The 20,205-nt window shown below is 42.8% G+C and overlaps 1 protein-coding gene across 1 annotated transcript in view; it reads right to left on the minus strand.

Moving 5' to 3' along the window:
* gli2a (GLI family zinc finger 2a) overlaps window positions 1–20,205 on the minus strand; it is a 299,357-nt gene that overhangs the window by 13,904 nt on the left and 265,248 nt on the right. The window contains exons 10-12 of the mRNA XM_034187294.1: window positions 19,379–19,528; window positions 15,301–15,465; window positions 7,425–7,706 (exon numbers count right to left, since the gene is read on the minus strand). Of these exons, the coding sequence (XP_034043185.1) occupies window positions 7,425–7,706; window positions 15,301–15,465; window positions 19,379–19,528 (597 nt within the window). The remainder of the gene's footprint in view (window positions 1–7,424; window positions 7,707–15,300; window positions 15,466–19,378; window positions 19,529–20,205) is intronic.

Genomic DNA, 20,205 nt, shown 5'->3' on the forward strand with positions numbered 1-20,205 from the left:
CATCTGCGTAACAATGAAAATTTAAGCAATACCGTCTAATAATACTGCCTAAGGGAAGCATGTATAAAGTGAATAAAATTGGTCCTAGCACAGAACCTTGTGGAACTCCATAATTAACTTTAGTCTGTGAAGAAGATTCCCCATTTACATGAACAAATTGTAATCTATTAGACAAATATGATTCAAACCACCGCAGCGCAGTGCCTTTAATACCTATGGCATGCTCTAATCTCTGTAATAAAATTTTATGGTCAACAGTATCAAAAGCAGCACTGAGGTCTAACAGAACAAGCACAGAGATGAGTCCACTGTCCGAGGCCATAAGAAGATCATTTGTAACCTTCACTAATGCTGTTTCTGTACTATGATGAATTCTAAAACCTGACTGAAACTCTTCAAATAGACCATTCCTCTGCAGATGATCAGTTAGCTGTTTATCAACTACCCTTTCAAGAATTTTGGAGAGAAAAGGAAGGTTGGAGATGAGTAGTAAGATGTCCTAGCTTTACGGAGGGCTTTTTTTAATAGAGCAACAGACTAAGTGAAGATCTTCTAAATTAGTGAGACGCCATTTCCTCTCCAACTTACGGGTTATCTGCTTTAAGCTGCGAGTTTGTGAGTTATACCACGGAGTCAGGCACTTCTGATTTAAAGCTCTCTTTTTCAGAGGAGCTACAGCATCCAAAGTTGTCTTCAATGAGGATGTAAAACTACTGACGAGATCTCACTTACAGAGTTTAGGTAGCTACTCTGCACTGTGTTGGTATATGGCATTAGAGAACATAAAGAAGGAATCATATCCTTAAACCTAGTTACAGCGCTTTCTGACAGACTTCTAGTGTAATGAAACTTATTCCCCACTGCTGGGTAGTCCATCAGAGTAAATGTAAATGTTATTAAGAAATGATCAGAGAGAAGGGAGTTTTCAGGGAATACTGTTAAGTCTTCAATTTCCATACCATAAGTCAGAACAAGATCTAAGATATGATTAAAGTGGTGGGTGGACTCATTTACATTTTGAGCAAAGCCAATAGAGTCTAATAATAGATTAAATGCAGTGTTGAGGCTGTCATTCTCAGCATCTGTGTGGATGTTAAAATTGCCCACTATAATGATCTTATCTGAGCTAAGCACTAAGTCAGACAAAAGGTCTGAAAATTCACAGAGAAACTCACAGTAACGAGCAGGAGGACGATAGATAACAACAAATAAAACTGGTTTTTGGGACTTCCAATTTGGATGGACAAGACTAAGAGTCAAGCTTTCAAATGAATTAAAGCTCTGTCTGGGTTTTTGATTAATTAATAAGCTGGAATGGAAGACTGCTGCTAACCCTCCACCTCGGCCCATGCTACGAGCATTCTGGCAGTTAGTGTGACTCGGGGGTGTTGACTCATTTAAACTAACATATTCATCCTGCTGTAACCAGGTTTCTGTAAGGCAGAATAAATCAATATGTTGATCAATTATTATATCATTTACCAACAGGGACTTAGAAGAGAGAGACCTAATGTTTAATAGACCACATTTAACTGTTTTAGTCTGTGGTGCAGTTGAAGGTGCTATATTATTTTTCCTTTTTGAGTTTTTATGCTTAAATAGATTTTTGCTGGTTATTGGTGGTCCAGGAGCAGGCACTGTCTCTACGGGGATGGGGTAATGAGGGGATGGCAGGGGGAGAGAAGCTGCAGAGAGGTGTGTAAGACTACAACTCTGCTTCCTGGTCCCAACCCTGGATAGTCACGGTTTGGAGGATTTAAGGAAATTGGCCAGATTTCTAGAAATGAGAGCTGCTCCATCCAAAGTGGGATGGATGCTGTCTCTCCTAACAAGACCAGGTTTTCCCCAGAAGCTTTGCCAATTATCTATGATTATCCTGCAGTGGTTGTTGGAGAACTGACTGTTTATGAAGGTTTATGAGTTCCACCGCACCTCTTTGTCCTTCCTGGGGTTCATCATCTCCTCCAACTCCGTCGCTCCTGATCCGGCCAAGGTTGCGGCAGTGAGAGACTGGCCCCAACCGACAAGCTGTAGGAAACTGCAACAGTTCCTCGGCTTTGCAAATTTCTATAGGAGGTTCATTAAGGGCTACGTCAGGTAGTTAGTCCCCTTACAGCCCTGACCTCTAAAGTCCCCTTCACCTGGTCGGATCGGTGCGAAGCCGTTTTTAGGGAGTTGAAACGTCGGTTTTCGACTGCACCACTTCTGGTGCAGCCCGATCCTAGCCGCCAGTTCGTAGTTGAAGTGGATGCCTCTGACTCAGGGATAGGAGCCATGCTGTCCCAGAGTGGGGAATCCGACAAGGTTCTCCACCTCGTGCCTATTTTTCACCCAGGTTGACCCCGGCAGAACGGAACTACGACGTGGGCAATCGGGAACTCCTTGTGGTGAAAGAGGCTCTTGAGGAGTGGAGACATCTGTTGGAGGGAGCCGCGGTACCATTTACGGTTTTCACGGACCATCGGAACCTGGAGTACATACGGACCGCCCAGCGTCTTAACCCCAGGCAAGCCCGCTGGTCACTGTTCTTCGGGCGTTTTGACTTCCGGATCACCTACCGCCCCGGGATCAAGAACCAGCGATCTGACGTCTTGTCCCAGGTACACGAAGCGGAAGTCAAAACCGAGCTGTTGGATCCACCGGAATCCATCATACCCAAGTCCACTATCGTGGCCACCCTCACCTGGGACGTGGAGAAGACCGTCCGGGAGGCCCTGTCACTGAGCCCGGACCCGGGGACCGGCCCAAAGAACCGACTCTACGTCCCACCAGAAGCCAGAGCTGCAGTCCTGGACTTCTGTCATGGTTCCAAGCGCTCTTGTCACCCCGGGGTGCGAAGAACCGTGGCAGTGGTCCGGCAGCACTTCTGGTGGGCATCCATGGAAGCCGATGTCTGGAAGTATGTCCAGGCCTGTACCACCTGCGCCAGGGGCAAAGCGGATCACTCAAAGACTCAAGGTCTCCTTCAACCGCTGCCGGTGCCTCATCGCCCCTGGTCACACATCGGCCTGGACTTTGTCACGGGCCTCCCGCCGTCCCAGGGCATGTCGACCATCCTCACGATAGTGGACCGATTCTCCAAGGCGGCCCACTTCGTGGCCCTCCCAAAGCTCCCAACAGCCCAGGAGACAGCAGACCTCCTGGTCCACCACGTCGTACGTCTGCATGGGATACCAACTGACATTGTCTCGGATCATGGTCCTCAGTTCTCCTCTCAAGTCTGGAGGAGTTTCTGCCGAGAACTGGGGGCCACTGTGAGCCTCTCGTCCGGGTACCACCCACAGACGAATGGACAGGCAGAGTGGGCTAATCAGGAGCTCAAGCAGGCCCTCTGCTGTGTAACATCCACGCACCTGGCGGCCTGGAGTGACCATCTGGCCTGGATCGAGTACGCTCATAACAGCCAAGTGTCCTCTGCCACCGGCCTCTCCCCGTTTGAGGTGTGTCTGGGGTACCAGCCCCCATTGTTTCCCATGGTGGAGGGAGAAGTTGGTGTGCCCTCAGTCCAGGCCCACCAACGAAGATGCCATCGGGTGTGGCGCACTGCCCGTTCTGCACTGGAGAAGGCCCGGATGAGGGCCAAGGCCCATGCAGACCGCCGGCGTTCCCCGGCCTCTGCATACCAGCCCGGGCAGGAGGTGTGGTTGTCAACCAAGGACATACCCCTGCAAGTGGACTCCCCTAAGCTGAAGGACAGATTCATCGACCCGTTTAAAATCCTCAAGGTCCTCAGTCCAGCCGCAGTGAAGCTCCAACTCCCAGCTTCACTGCGGATCCACCCGGTATTCCACGTCTCCAGGATCAAACCACACCACACCTCACCCCTCTGTGCTCCCGGACCGGCGCCGCCTCCTGCCCGGATCATCGACGGGGAGCCAGCATGGATAGTACGCCAACTCCTGGACGTCTGTCGGAGGGGCCGGGGGTTCCAGTACTTAGTGGACTGGGAGGGGTATGGACCTGAAGAACGCTCCTGGGTGAAGAGGAGCTTCATCCTGGACCCGGCCCTCCTGGCCGACTTCTACACCCGACACCCCGACAAGCCTGGTCGGGCGCCAGGAGGCGCCTGTTGAGGGGGGAGTCCTGTTGTGTGGGCCGCTGAAGAGGAGCTACTGCTGGCCCACCACCAGAGGGTGCCCTGCCTGAAGTGCGGGCTTCGGGCACGAGAGGGCGCATCCGCCCCACAGGAGCAACTGGGAGTGGCAGCTGTCACTCATCGTCAACGCCAGCTGTCACTCATCAACCACCACCACCATATAAGCCGGGCAGCATCTCCTCCTCACTGCCGAGATATCTTCTACCTACAAGGTAATTCTCTCAGCCGTTGTTGTGCTGAACGCACGTAATTGCGTCTGAACTGTTTGCAGGCATACCTGTTTCCCTACTTCAGCTGGAGGCTGGGTTTGTGGGTGATGGAAGAGTGACGGTCTTCACTCCTCACTACAAGCTGTGATAAGTAGTTGATTCAGGCTCTGCTTTGACTGTGTTCCTGTTTCGGAGGTGGAGGTGTTTTGCCCACCATAAAGGAACTGTTGCTGACTGTGTTACTGGGTGTGCACACACCCACGCCTAACTGTTTCTGCTTCCTGCCAGCAGTACCAGGTCTGACAGCTGGAGACGGTGGCCACCTGGGGACTCAGGACTTGGCGGCTCCGGTGTGCTTCAGACCCGTTGGCAGTGGAAATCGTGTGGGACCCGGCGCTTCTCTGGACAGACGTCTTCTATCTTTGAGCCTGCCCACACGTCACCTTTGTACATTGACTGTTTCAAATTCTGTGATTGTCTGTATTTCGTTATGCACATTCACAACAGTAAAATTGTTATCTTTTGGCTCAATCCATTGTCCGTTCATTTATGCCCCCTGTTGTGGGTCCGTGTCATTACACTTTCCCAACACATTTTTTTTTTTTAATTACACCCTGAGGAAACCAGTGGTGTCCGGGAAAACTGACCCAAAATGAACAAGGGTCTTGAGCACAGCTTGGTGCTGGTACCATTTATTCAGCACACAGGCTAACGCAGTCCCAGACTTTGAATATTAATGTGACGACTTTTATCATCAGCTGAGAACAGGGGCTACTGCCAAGCAGAAATATCAGATTTTAAATATGTAGGCTTCAGCTGTATTTTAATTGTTTTTTAACATATAGAAAATGGATTATCATGCACAAAGTCCATTTTCCATCATACAAAAATGTACACAATGATGCTGAAATACAGTTGCACAGCTCCCATGCTGAGCTTTAACCCGAATAAAGACAAAGACAGTTTGAGCTCTCACCTCAGCGATGTCTGTCCGTTAGGAGCATTACAGAGAACAGCGTTCAAGCAACAACCAGAGAGTTAGTCAGTTAGGAAGGATGCAAACTGGCAGTCACAAAATTTGTCTAAGAGCAGTGTTAGTAAAGTGTGTCTGTGATTACGAAACAATGCATGCATGCAATTAAAAATCTAATTCTCATCTTTAAATTTAAAATTAAGTAGAAAACCACTGAGGGTGCATACTTTTTCAAGAACCCTGCTTCCATCAAATTGTAATACCTTTTGAATTTACTTATATAAGCAAATTCAAAAGATACCAAAAACTGCAATGGGACTATTCCACAGAGCGTGCTTCCTTCCCGTTTAATCCTGAATAGCAAATTGGGGTGTGTTTCGAAGCATCGTAGTAATGTCTTGATCCATCTTTGTCAATCTGGGACAAACTTGGTATATGTCATAGTTGCAGCCTTCATCGGCATCAGAGTTAAGGGCCTGGTCACACGACACATGGCAATAGCTGAACGAAGGATAAAAAGTCACAGAAAATCCTGCGAATCAAGAGTGCAAAAAGGAACGAAACAAAACTAATGAAAGAAAAATGAAGCAAATGTTGACCATCTTAAACAGAAAAAAAATAAAAAAATAAATAAATAAAACAAACATTCACGATGATGTGACCGAGCACAACCAGCCTTTTCCTCATGTCCGCAGTACTTGCAGGTGCGGGATTTGGTTGTCTTGACAACAGGTGAGAGATGCTGTTTGTCTTAACAGCAACATGTGTGCACACGCACGTTCCGGTTGTGGCTGGAACATGCGTATATAGTTAAAGTAGTTGATAAAACGTTCTTACCACTATTGATACTGTATCATGATGCTGCTTTTCATACCAAACATGGACGAGTCATCAGCGATACAAGGATGTTACGTTCAGCTCGTCTGGGCTTTAGTTATTGATCCATTTAGATATCGACAACCTTTGAGTAATACATCAGATTTGGGAGGTTGCACAAACGGAATGCTGACTTTACAGAAACTAAGCAAACGATAAGGAACCATCAAGACAGACAGCAAAATGAAATACGGATGAATTGAGGTTGTCGTCGGGATTCGTTCACATTTTCAACAGTTTGAAAATTCTGACAAAGCGCCAGCTGTAGGAATGAAGCTGGATGATGGTTAAACAATGCCTCCAAAAGTCAACGTGAGTCCAGATTTCTTGTTTCGTTTGCGTTTCATTGTCCTTCTTTACTGCCGTGTGACCGGGGCTGGAAATCCGGCTCAAATGTTTGAAATTTTCCAACATTTGATCCCAGTTCTCAAAATCATTGATGGTACACAGTAACTTCCAGGTATTCACAGTTTTAGCGGCATCAATCATGTTCAGTGACTACGCTTGAAACATGTTTGATCATGATCCGGTGAAGCAGCCCTGATTAACATTTGTTGCAGTTTTTGTTCAAACTCGAATAGTTCGATCATGTCTGGCCAAGGGTTCGAGTGCAGAGGAGGGATTATGGTATGGGGGATTAAGCTGTTTCATCCCATTTTTGCACTTTTATGAATAGTGAGCGAGCATAGTAGAACAGAGCCCTGTGGAACAGCCCTTTACAAAAACATACTACTCCCAAGCTAAAACATTACCACCTTGGAAAAGACACACATTTAAATTCTGAAGACTTAAAAGTTTTAAAAACAAGCAATGATATCTTGATGGCCACCAGAACGACAGTTTGGAAAAAAAAAAAAAAACATGCATTGTCGACCACACCTGCTCCTAATTTCCACCATACATGCGATGTTAAGACTGCAACAACCCATATGTCTAGAATGTGCCAGATCCAATTTTAATCTGTTTATCTTCATTATATCCCCTTTTAATACTGCATTTCCCAATAATTTTGTAATGGACTAAATTTATATTGTGCTTTTCTGTTTCATCCACATGCTCAGAATTGGTCTCACAATATAAAGTTCCAAATCAGCATACGTTATGTTTCAGTAAGGAAAATAACATTAACAAGATTCAACATTAACAATATCAACATTAATCAATAATCAACATTAACAATAATCAACATCAATTTGAAATTTTTAACAAGAATCCATAAAAGTATGAACAAAAAAGTGGATTTATTTTTCTTTTTGTGATTGGGACTCACCATAGAGTTCTCTGTCTTGATGGATTTGACCTGTAGACAGTCTTCCATTCCTCTAGAGTTGCTGTTGGTGTCAATTTTGCCATCTGTGCCCTTTGCACTGTGCTTGGAATTGGACTCGTTTTCTCCGTTACCTTTGGGCGGCTGCTGTCTTGGAGGCGCGTCGCCCCGTTGTTTCTTGGTGACATGGGCTTCGGGACCGTGTACCGTCTTAACATGCTTCCTGAGTGAGCTGGGGTCTGTGTATCGCTTGGTACATCCTGGGATCTTGCACACATATGGTTTCTGACAAAGGGATTTAAGAGTTTTTATTGTGGCAGAAACGAGTGACGTTTAAGCATCAGATGTGTAACATGGATAAGGTGAAGACTCAAAATGATTTTAATTTAAGGATTAAAGAAAGAACCTACCAAACATACGAGGTCTGTCCGTAAAGTATAGGTCCTTTTTATTTTTTTCAAAAACTATATGGATTTCATTCATATGTTTTTACGTCAGACATGCTTGAACCCTCGTGCGCATGCGTGAGTTTTTCCACGCCTGTCGGTGACGTCATTCGCCTGTGAGCACTCCTTGTGGGAGGAGTCGTCCAGCCCCTCGTCGGAATTCCTTTGTCTGAGAAGTTGCTGAGAGACTGGCGCTTTGTTTGATCAAAATTTTTTCTAAACCTGTGAGACACATCGAAGTGGACATGGTTCGAAAAATTAAGCTGGTTTTCAGTGAAAATTTTAACAGTTGATGAGAGATTTTGAGGTGATTCTGTCGCTTTAAGGACTTTTCACGGTGCGAGACGTCGCGCAGCGCTCTCAGGCGGCGTCATCAGCCTGTTTCAAGCTTAAAACCTCCACATTTCAGGCTCTATTGATCCAGGACGTCGTGAGAGAACAGAGACGTTTCAGAAGAAGTCGGTTTCAGCATTTTATCCAGATATTCCACTGTTAAAGGAGATTTTTTTAATGAAAGACGTGCGGACGGGTCTGCGCGTCGGGACGCAGCCGACACGGCGCGGCGGCACAGGAAAAACACCTCCGTGTTGATAACCATTTGTTAAAATCCAGTTGGCTTTTGATGGCTTTCAGTGGAGTGAGTATATGAGAAATTGTTTATCAGCTGGAGATGTTCCAACTTGTCCTTAAGGCTTCCAGCAGAGGTGTTTTTCCTGTGACGGAGCGTCGCGGCGGCTGCGAGCCGACGCTGCAATCCGCCCGCACGTCTTTCATTAAAAAAATCTCCTTTAACAGTGGAATATCCGGATAAAATGCTGAAACCGACTTCTTCTGAAACTTCTCTGTTCTCTCACGACGTCCTGGATCAACAGAGCCTGAAATGTGGAGGTTTTAAGCTTGAAACAGGCTGATGACACTGCCTGAGAGCGCTGCGCGACGTCTCGCACCGTGAAAAGTCCTTAAAGCGACAGAATCACCTCAAAATCTCTCATCAGCTGTTAAAATTTTCACTGAAAACCAGCTTAATTTTTCGAACCATGTCCACTTCGATGTGTCTCACAGGTTTAGAAAAAATTTTGATCAAACAAAGCGCCAGTCTCTCAGCAACTTCTCAGACAAAGGAATTCCGACAAGGGGCTGGACGACTCCTCCCACAAGGAGTGCTCACAGGCGAATGACGTCACCGACAGGCGTGGAAAAACTCACGCATGCGCACAAGGGTTCAAGCATGTCTGACGTAAAAACATATGAATGAAATCCATATAGTTTTTGAAAAAAATAAAAAGGACCTATACTTTACGGACAGCCCTCGTACCTCTCACAGAACATTAACACTTTATTTGTTGAGAGGTCTACATAATTTGGGGTGTCACAACGCAGCATGCAAGACCAAAACAGACACTGTACCACTTCTCAAACATTTCTCCATGTAATGTGGAGTTGCATCAAGAAGGGCGTCCGACGTAAAACGTGTGTCAAATCAACATCGGATTTGCTGTGGCGACCCCGAGTAGAGGTGGGCGGACTGATCCTAATATCGATAATATCGATACCAATGCTGGTATTGATATTGCATGATCCTTGTGTAAAAAGATCGATACTCAAGCTTTTTTCTTTCCCGCACGCACTGACTGCTGCGCATGCAGATTCACCAAAGTCTACTTTCTGTCTGTGTCACACAACACGGAGCAGCGCACTCTTGTATTGTGGTTTGTCAGCCATCTACCTCAGGAGATTTTGTTTTAAGTTGTGTTGAGTGATATTTTATAACAAAAATGTTGATTGTGATAAAGTATTTTGTTGTCACGTACAATGTTTGGCAAAATTCTATCCTAGGTCTTTTGGATCCTTTGGATCTATGAAGCTTAAATATGAAAAAGTACTGGTATCGGTATTGGCAATACTGGGTCTGTATTTACTTGGTATCGGATCAATACCAAAATTCCCGGTATCCCCCACCTCTAACCCCGAGTGAAAATAAGGGGTTAGAAGGGAAGGGACTTACTACTTACTTACTACTTACCACATCTCAAACAAGTAAGGAGTAAAGCTAACTGTACTACACATTGATGTGATATAAATGTACTTTACACCAGGATCGTATAGAAATGCATGCTGTATTGCAGTGTCGGAGGGACAGTTGTGATCAAACTGTGCATCTTGGCGAGATGGGTCTGCACCGTAGCAGGTTGAGCATGTCCACAACTTCTGCATGTTCTGCTGTCCCACATATGACACCCTATCATGCATTGTGTGGTGTTGTATTTATTGTTACAAACACAGAGGATGCATAGAGGCGCACACGGGCATATGCACACACATACACACCTTTGCACCCGAGTAAAATGGGGGCAGCCAACAGAACCAAAAGCAAACAGACCTCCATAAAGATTTTGTGTGAAATACAGATGAATGTTTCTGGTGTTGAAATCCAAAACAAGAGCAGCTAAAACAAAGAAAAAAGCTGCACAGCTTAAAAGGATCCAACCTCCCATGTGCACACATGAAGGTGTCCACGTAGTGGCCAATATAATACATAGAACACCACATAAAATTCATTCCCACAGATGGTGCACCTGAATTAGGAACCAACATGAATGAAAAAAGAAAGAACCCCCCCAGGGTGTTAAAGATGCTCTACCCCAAACAGTCACATTTTGAAATTCTTTTAAGTGACCACAGAATTTGATGTCTGACCTTGAACATAGCCTTTGATGGTGGACCAGGTCGGTCAGGAAGGTTATGTGCAAATTTGATCCAAATCAGACCATAATTGTAGGAGGAGAGGCAACTTTTCGAACTGTGGATGACTGACAGATGCTGTATCACAGAATAAGCGCATCTGGCCTTCAGCAGGGTGAGTTAAAAACAATTTGCGACATCCTCAAATTTGACTGTGACTTTGACATCAAACTATAAAAGCTGTTCTGAACACACAGTGCTGGGGGGTTTGGGTTCTGTCTGGTTACTCTAGCTCAACCTGGGGCTCAGTCATGGCCAAAACCCACATATTTCTTTTGTTTTAAAGTTGAAAGATTTAAATCAGCATTTCTGTGTACGGAACCAAACTACCATATGCAGGGTTCTCCCCAGAAATTTTTTTGTATAGCTGTGCTGTTGGGAACTGTCACCCGAGGTGGCGAGTGCAGTTCCTCCTCTGGAGGAAACCCTAGCATGTTGACTGTTTCAAGTACAAATGGAGTCCATTTCCTGCAACTTCAGCCTTCAGTCTTCTCTAAATATACAACTTAAGAGACATAAGAAAATCTCTATCACCAAGTTCTTGTTATGATAGAATGTTATTTATTGCACAATACATTAGCTACACTCTAAATATACCAAATCACTCTGGAATTAACTTAATTAGACCATGATATTTTACCTTTTACGTACCATGTTTCCAAAATATTGTACAATCTATATTATAATAGCCAAGTGGCCTCTGTGTGCATGTATGCGGGAATGTGTGTGTATGGCTTTGATCACAGAGAAACTGGGAAGAGCTGACATTTGCCATTTGCTATGCTTATGTATTTTGGGTCAAGGATGAACACTGCGAAAACAGAAAGTTGATAGGACTAATATTTTTGGAGAAATTAGCCATATTAGTTAACAACAGTGAACAATGGACATTATGCTGCAATTCACCATGGGAGTTTGGGGATTTAAATGTTATTGTGGTTCATGTTACTTTAACAGTGTTGTTAGTGTTATTGATTTATTGTGTTTTTGTAGTTCAATTGGTTTAGTCAGCTTAGTTCAGTGTCATGTTGCCTTTACCATGAGCGAGAAAGGTAGTGCATTTGATTTCTTTTGCTACCATCTCTGTTTGTGGGTGTGTAAAATTGAAAGCACTGCTTGCGGCAGAATGCACAAAAGACAAAAAACTGTGTGTGCGTGCTTGTGCGTACGTGTCACTTTGATCACAGACAAACTGGGAAGAGCTGACATTTGCTGTTTGGTATGCTTATGTATTTTTGGTCAAGAATGAACACTGCCAAACCGGAATGTTAATAGTGTTATTTCCCCCAGTAGGGGGTGATAAATAATCTTTATATTAAAAGCGATTTTATTTAATAAGTTCAATGTAAGTAGATAATATAATTGTAAATATGTTAAAAATACATAGCTGACACAAGTGAAAACACTTATTTCCATTGTGCTACATTTAAATATCAAATGACAAAATAGAAGTAATAATAAAATATAATCAAATCACAACAAACAGTCACCCCAAGGCGCTTTATATTGTAAGGTAAAAGCCATACAATAATTACAGAAAAACCCCAACAGTCAAAACGACCCCCTATGAGCAAATACTTGGCGACAGTGGGAAGGAAAAACTCCCTTTTAACAGGAAGAAACCTCCAGCAGAACCAGGCTCAGGGAGGGGCAGTCTTCTGCTGGGACTGGTTGGGGCTGAGGGGAGAGAATCAGGAAAAAGACATGCTGTGGAAGAGAGCAGAGATCAATCACTAATGATTAAAAGCAGAGTGGTGCATACAGAGCAAAAAGAGGTGAATAAAAAGAAACACTGCGTGCATCAAGGGAAACCCCCCAGCAGTCTAAGTCTATAGCAGCATAACTAAGGGATGGTTCAGGGTCACCTGATCCAGCCTAACTATAAGCTTTTTCAAAAAGGAAAGTTTTAAGCTTAATCTTAAAAGTAGAGAGGGTGTCTGTCTCCCTAATCCGAATTGGGATGTGGTTCCACAGGAGAGGAGCCTGAAAGCTGAAGGCTCTGCCTCCCATTCTACTCTTACAAACCCTAGAAACTACAAGTAAGCCTGCAGTCTGATGACAACAGACAACAACAATGATGACAATAATAATAATAATAATAATAATAACAATGTGTACATGATAACAAGAACCTAAACAATTTATAAATACATTCAGACAGTAAATTAACATTAAGAAATGATTTAATTAACAGCAAATAAAAGGGCTGAGTTCTTCTTCTAAAAACTGTTGGTGAATGTGTGCATTTCATAAGTGCTTTCACATTGTCGGGGATTTAGCAACTTTCAACAGAAATGGAGAGTTTTCACTTCAAAAATGAGCTGCCAGTACCAGGATAATTTTGTTGGTAACAGATGGTAACAGACAGTGGCAGAGACAGAAACCAACAGCATTTGGAGGAAAAGTACTTAACCGTCTGGGGTCCGAGGGCATTTTTTGGACAGTTCACTCGCCTGGCATAAATGTTTTATTATTGCTGTTAACAGCTCTCCCTGCATCCCACAATCAAGTTTTATATCTCCTTTTTTCAGGAGAACCTGTGCTTTCATAATATATATGCTTTTGTTGTGTTTTAAGTGTAATAAAGGTTTACAATCAGAAATAAGAAAAGAAAAGTAAAGCAGAAAATCATTTTCCACACACATTTATTCAAAACACACAGCAAACTATAATAAACAACTGTTTTGACACTTTATAAAGGTAATTTGAGGTCTTGTGTGAAAGACTGTGCAACAAAAAGGTTCAAACAACAAACACAAATGCACATTTTGAACAATATATACAAAATGGTCTATGCGTGTTGTTTGTCTCATCTCAAAGCAATTTCTCTCAGCTATTACACAAAGGTTACATCACAAACCTCTACTTCTACTGTGTTTTGGAGTGTTCTGTGCTGCTCCTAAAGCAGCTTTCATTCACACTTTGGCCCACTTTGGCTCCTTACAGTCTCAGGAGCGGCCCTTCCCCTCGCTCCATTGATATGGTAAATAGTGCTTTACGCCGAGAAAGCAACAGAGTTATCCAGTAACATTCACATGCAAACTAGTGGAGCACTCCTGATAGCTACACACTCTTTGTTTGAGCACGTGAGATTGTCATCAGAGGCTCTCCGTCTGCTCTGTCCGCTTTCACTGATCGCTATGCGTAATGGCGCAGTGTGCAGTGGAGTCCAATTGGAGGACCCAGGGGGCTATTCAAACAGGCCAACTAGTAACATATCATTCTGGAAAACGATCTTTGGCTTTTCACGTGAGGTAAATATGCCCTACCATTGGATTTTGGAAAACCATGTGACAGTGAACCAATTCCAATTGGACACTCACATTGCACATGTCATCACACAGCTTCTGTGAGGAGTACAAAGATGGCCGATGGCTGGCTTGAAAGTCCGTGGAGTTAACTTTTCAGCAAAAAAAAAAAAAAAGTAAGTTTCTATCTCATATCATTAAAAAGTTATTTATAATTTAGTAAAGCTTGGTCTTAGCTGTCATATACGACAGCTTCGGCCCCAGAGAGTTAATCAGTCAAGTCAGACAAAAACAATGCATGAAGGATTTATTATTATTTTTCCTTTACCCGAGGGTCTGTAATTTCAGCTTGCTGGTGAGCTGGTAACAGCAGCAGCATTTGGAGGAATGATGTTTAATCAGTCAAGTCCCACAACAACACACGGAGGATATTATTATTATTATTGTTTTTCCTTTACATTAGGGGCCATACCTTCAGTTTATGAACCGGCAAAGCGGGAGATATTAATGGTCCAGTCCATGCCTGAGAGCTGTTGTTGGGTGCCCCACAACAAAGGCACGTTAAGGAGGAATGAATAAAAACAGTCCAGTGTGAAATGGACGATTCTCGTTTCTTGCCCACAGCAATAGACAAGAGTCATGGTTAGCAACTTTAATCAGCAGAAAGATGAGTCACGATTGATATCTTTAAATGGTTTTGATGATGGTTGATGAATAGATTGTTAAATGAAAACCACATTGCGAGATGATGCCACAGTATAGCGGTGCTGCGTAACAGTAAAACGGCAGGGCGCTGTTATCCTTGTCTGGGGATAACCCTGCATATGCTTTTGATTTTGTGTTATCTCTTATAGTTTTGACATTATTGTGAAACAAACAAAAACACAAAAAACAAACATAATAATTACAATCCCTCCTCCTCTTGGTTGCCTTGGTAATCAAAGACACTCTAATCCCTTTGAGTAAATTGACTGTTATCAGGCTTGGTGGTAAGAAATGGCCGGACACAAATGCAGGATTCAGACAGGTAGCTCTGTATGTAAAAACGGTTTACTGAAACAACTGAGTACTGAAGTACACACGAGGAGGCTAGCAGGACGAGGAAACACAAAGTACAGAGCTAGAGAGAAGGCACAAGGCACATCAATCTGGCGAGGGAACAGAGCAAACTGTGAACTTTAAATGCACCCAGGTGATGAGCTGCAAATTAGAAACAGGTGTCTGTAGAAAGCACCAGAACAAGGGAGTGGCCAGACAATGGGAAACGCCCACCACCAAGCAACAAGAGAAAGACAAGAGAAATAGGGATGGAGAAAACCCAAGCAGGAGTAAAACCCAGAAAGAGAATTAACATACAAAAATTCAAATAACAAAATAAAGCAAGACATGAAGTAACAAGTCCAAATCCTGACAACTGTTTGATGTGTGTGCGGGTAAAAGTACCTCGTTTGAGTGTGTGCGGTTCTGGTGCTTGGCCCGGTCCGAGGCATTTGAGAAAGCCTTGTTGCAGCCTTCATGTTCACACACATAGGGTTTCTCTCCGGTGTGGGACCTGAGGTGGGTCTTGAGGTTCTCCAGGCGAGAGTAAGCCTTGGAGCATCCCTCAAACTACAGACAGACAGACAGAGACAACAAATAACTGCACGGGTGTTTGCAACCAGTTTGAGAGAAGAGAGAATGAGAAATCAGTGTGTTTCAGCATTCGAATATAATCTGCGCTTGGATTCCTGCCCACCGACTGCGGCGTGCCACACAAAAGCATCAGTTTGGTGGGAAAAAAGGCTATTACATGAAATATGTAAAGTGAGCAGGAGGTTTTTGCCTGTTGTGCTTTGTTGAGACAAAAAGATGTTTGCATTTGGACTTCACTTGTACTGTAAGAAGCCATAATTTTGAATTCCTTCAGAGCAGTCATTGTGAACAGAAGCGGTTTGGAAAGTAAAAAAAAAATAGAATCAAATTAAAGTTACTCAAACATGGGTCATAAAAGCTGACGATTCTCCCACAAAATAAAAAAAAAAAGCTGAGAGTGGGAACGTTATGATGGGGGTGCACGCTGAATTTGTGCACAGAGAATATAGAGTGTGATCTTAATAAGGGGCTGTGGCCCCCTGCTTGTCTTCACATTTTAATTACACAAACACACTGTCAATCAACCCTCAGAACTCATGTGTTTTAATGGATTCACAAGAATCCGTGAGCCAACTTTTGAAGGCAAACCACCACCACCACCCCATCCTCAGCCCTGGCCTCTCATGCACCAGATGGAGGCTTCAATAAGCCCACCAAGATTGATCAACATGGAAAATATCACTTTTGATAAGTATGAATAAAATCAGAAGAGCATTTCATCATTAGTTCTTTCTGGAAGCAAACGCGAGGCTGGAGGGCCAACGCTTGTCTCTTCAGCAGAAAGTCAAATACATTTGTCAGTCTGTTTGATAATCAGTCAGTCAGGCGATCCTGCAGCCGGTCAGTTACAGCAGCGAGAAGGGCTGAAGCAACTACTCAACGGAAAAATGATCGCCAACAATTTCAAAGATTTGTACTAATTTCTACTGAATTGTTTAATGTCAAATTTTGACTTGTTCCCCTTTTCAAATGTGTGGATGTCATTTGTTCAATTTCATTTGAGATAAACTAGTTTTGATCATGTTTAAAGGGTCATAAAAGGGTCATAAACTGGTTCAAATGATAGACAGTTTTTGAGGTAGTATAAAAATGTTCCACTTGGGATACAGTTGGGATAATACCTGCTTAAAGGGGTCATTTATATATATATTTTGCAGCCAAATACAATTAGGGAATATCCCTGTTGTGTCTGAGGATTTGTGGACATTCATGCTGGTTATACGGTTGCAAATTGAGCTTTACTGGTGACGAGTTAGCGGATAGTTGTGACTGTATAACAACAGCATGAACATCCTCAAATCATCAGGCACAAGAGGGTTATTCCAATTCTAATCTAATTCTGTCATTTGCACGGTTTATTTTTCTGTAGGTAATTCGGTCGGCGAGGTTTACCGTGAAGCAGCGTCACTCCAACAGCGGTCAGGGTGCGGAGTAATCCATCAAATGTGAAAATCCATCAAATGTGAAACGGTAATTCTCTGTCAGAATCCACATCAATACTTTCGTATGGTAGCTTAAATTCACCCATTTCTGCAGCGCTACGCGACTTTCTCTCGCTCTCAGCATCATTATGACATCTGCGTAGCAGCGCATGCAGCCGGTGTTCTGTCAAATTGTGTCTGGTGTTCTGTCAAATTGTGTGTCTCGACAGTTCCATGTCCCGACAATACTGCACATGTGCACGGATGCACAGTTGTGTGGAGGGCTGGGCTGTCGACAGGAATGACATCTTGTCAGAACACCGGTCAGGGCGCGGAGTAATATATCTAAATGTGAAATGCTTGACTATTTTGCCACCGTTACCCCGATATTATACAGAGTGAAATCTCACAAGATTAACCAATCAGATTTGCAGAAAAAAATGTAATTGGATTAGAATTGGGGTTTTATATCAAACATTCCCAAAGTTATACAATTATTTGACTACTGGGACATACATAATAGGAGTAATAATAGGAGGACTCTTGAGTTGGTCTGTGATATTTGTCCACAGACCCAATCGGTGATACTTGTGACATGCCCACACAGTCTACCTCCTATGAAAGGAGAGGGATGTGGTTAAAAGCAGGTCCTTTACTTTGAATGAAACAAGCACAGAAACAAGCAATTTCTTAGAGAAATGGAAATCTATCTATCTATCCATCCATCCATCTATCTAGATATACATATATTTTGTTGATGTTTTTGGGTATAGACTGTAATATCTTTTTTAAGACAAACACTATAAATGAATTAAAAGGCTCTAAGTTGCTCAAAATAAATTTAAAATTGATTCAAAACTGATTGAGACTCTGATTTTTGTAATTGTCAATACTCAGTCAAATATCTCTCATGCAGCAGCAGAAAATCCGGCTTCACTGAGTAAAAGTCCTCCCATGTATTGCTTCTCACTGCATGCCCAAAACAGCTGATTTCACTGATTTGTTTGTCTACCTGCCTGAAGAGTGGAACTAATTGGAGTCAGCTGGTTTAGGTGTTGGACGGAACAAATATGTTGTTGGACTTTTACTCAAGGAAGCCAGGGTTTTCCACATCTGCTCTAATGTATCTAAATCTACAGTGAATATCTTCACAGTCACAGATGACCAGTGTTGCCAGTTACTTTGAAAAAGTAATCCAATTACTGATTACTGATTACTCCTTGAAAAAGTAACTTAGTTACTTTACTGATTACTCAATTGTAAAAGTAACTAAGTTAGATTACTAGTTACTTTTTTAGTTACTTTCCCCAGCTGCCGACAACAACCCTCTGCCACCTCAAAATGACAATGATACGTGTTTTGCCAAAACTCACTTTATAGTCACCCTTTTTTGACTTCAATGAAAATAAATACTTGTTTTATAAAAAGTAAATTAAAGACCTCTTTCTTGACCTCATATTTAACTGTTGACAGCACTGTAACAGTAAAACTGGCAATTTCTAACCTACATTGTTTATAAATGTAACTATTAAATTCTTTGTAACATTTTTCTAACATTTAAATTATCTCTAAACATTTTACTTGTCGAAATTATTATAATTATTATTATTATTATTATTATTATAAGTAGTATTAGTAGTTGTAGTAAAAAAGGCTTCAAAACTGGACCTTTAATCTAGGGGTGTTGTGGTGGGGGGCACATCGTTGCCCCACGCCCCCATTCCATCTGGATTCGCCCCTGCTTTGAGCACAAAGAATGGATAACATTTATTCATGCAGAAAACATGACCAAATTTACAGGTAAGAAAGTTTTATTGTGTTTTCACATCATGTGGTCCTCAGAAAGAGAGTTTAGGTGCATGTGAGTGGAAAATAGTGTTAGTTGTTGATGCGTTGTGGAGGATCAGCTGTTTTGAACAAGCAGATATGGAGCGGCTCAGCTCAGAATTCTAAATAAAGGAGTAAAAAATAATAAAAATGTTTTTGTAAAGCTCAGTGCAGGTGTGCTGTTGTCACCATGCTTTAAGAGGTGAGGATGAGTCGTAGCTGCTGCAGAAAACCGAGCTCGCTTAAAGTGGGCAGTTCATTCGAACCCTGACTTCCTGCCCACGGACCAAGTTTAATGCTGCTATCGACCCACAATGCAAAAATAATAGTAACGCACAGTGACATGGAGAAGTAACTTTAATCTGATTACTGATTTGGAAAGATTAATACATTAGATTACTCGTTACTAAAAAAAGTGGTTAGATTAGAGTAACGCGTTACTAAGTAATGCGTTACCGGCATCACTGTAGATGACTAGTGTAGAAAAGCCTTCTTGGGTTCTGGGAAATTGTGTTGACACCTTTTAAATGGTTTGCTATTTGATGGACTAAACAATTATTGACTTAATCTTAAAAATAATCAATAATGAAAATAATTGCAAATTGTACTAGTAAGTGTGTCCTGTGACATGACGCGCTTACTGTGCATTTGTGCGGTTTCTCCCCTGTGTGTCGCCTCATGTGGACCACCAGCATGTACTGGGCCTTGAAGGGCTTCTTCTCTCGTGAGCACTCCTCCCAGCGACACACAAACTCCTTCTTCTCTCCATGTATGTGGTCATTATTAATGTGCTGCAGAACAAGACAGATTTCACATAAGGCATCACAAAGTTTTTTTTTAAACAGTACAGAGGTAAAAATATGAAATTATGAGGGCCATATCAAGATGATCTACAATACATGGTTTAACTTGCACACGCTCGTCCTTTTTGGGGTGCGTTCAACTCCAATTTGCTATTTATGCCGTGATCAAAGTAGGGTACAGGTTGTATTTTGTCGTGTAATCATAGCGTAAGATGAAATGCACCGATCCGATTGTCATCTTTCTACCTTGAAGAGATGTGTGTGCCTGAAAGGTGCATTGCTATTTAGAATGAGGACACAGAAGTGAGAGCTTTTCTGGTGAGGACACGCCAAAGCATCAAAGTGTCATCAATCCACCACAGCACCCTGAGGTGAAGCTGTTGAGCACCTGGTCTGTGTAACACCTCCTAAATATCCCACCAGGCTCTGCTGGGCCTGGACACTCCCTTGGCCAGCCCCATCATGGTGCTCCATGCTTGCAAACTTGAAAAGGAAGTAAACAGCATAAATGTATGGTACTAACAATATTAAAGTTTTGCAATTTATCCATTACTTTTTATTTTATTTCATCTTGAATTTTTATTTTCAATTCAGTTTTACATTTGCAGTGGTGATGGACAGGCTGACGGATGAGATCAGACTCTTGAAGGACTTTGATGTTTGCT

This window comes from Thalassophryne amazonica, chromosome 14 (assembly GCF_902500255.1).
Source record: "Thalassophryne amazonica chromosome 14, fThaAma1.1, whole genome shotgun sequence".
Lineage (NCBI taxonomy): Eukaryota > Metazoa > Chordata > Actinopteri > Batrachoidiformes > Batrachoididae > Thalassophryne > Thalassophryne amazonica.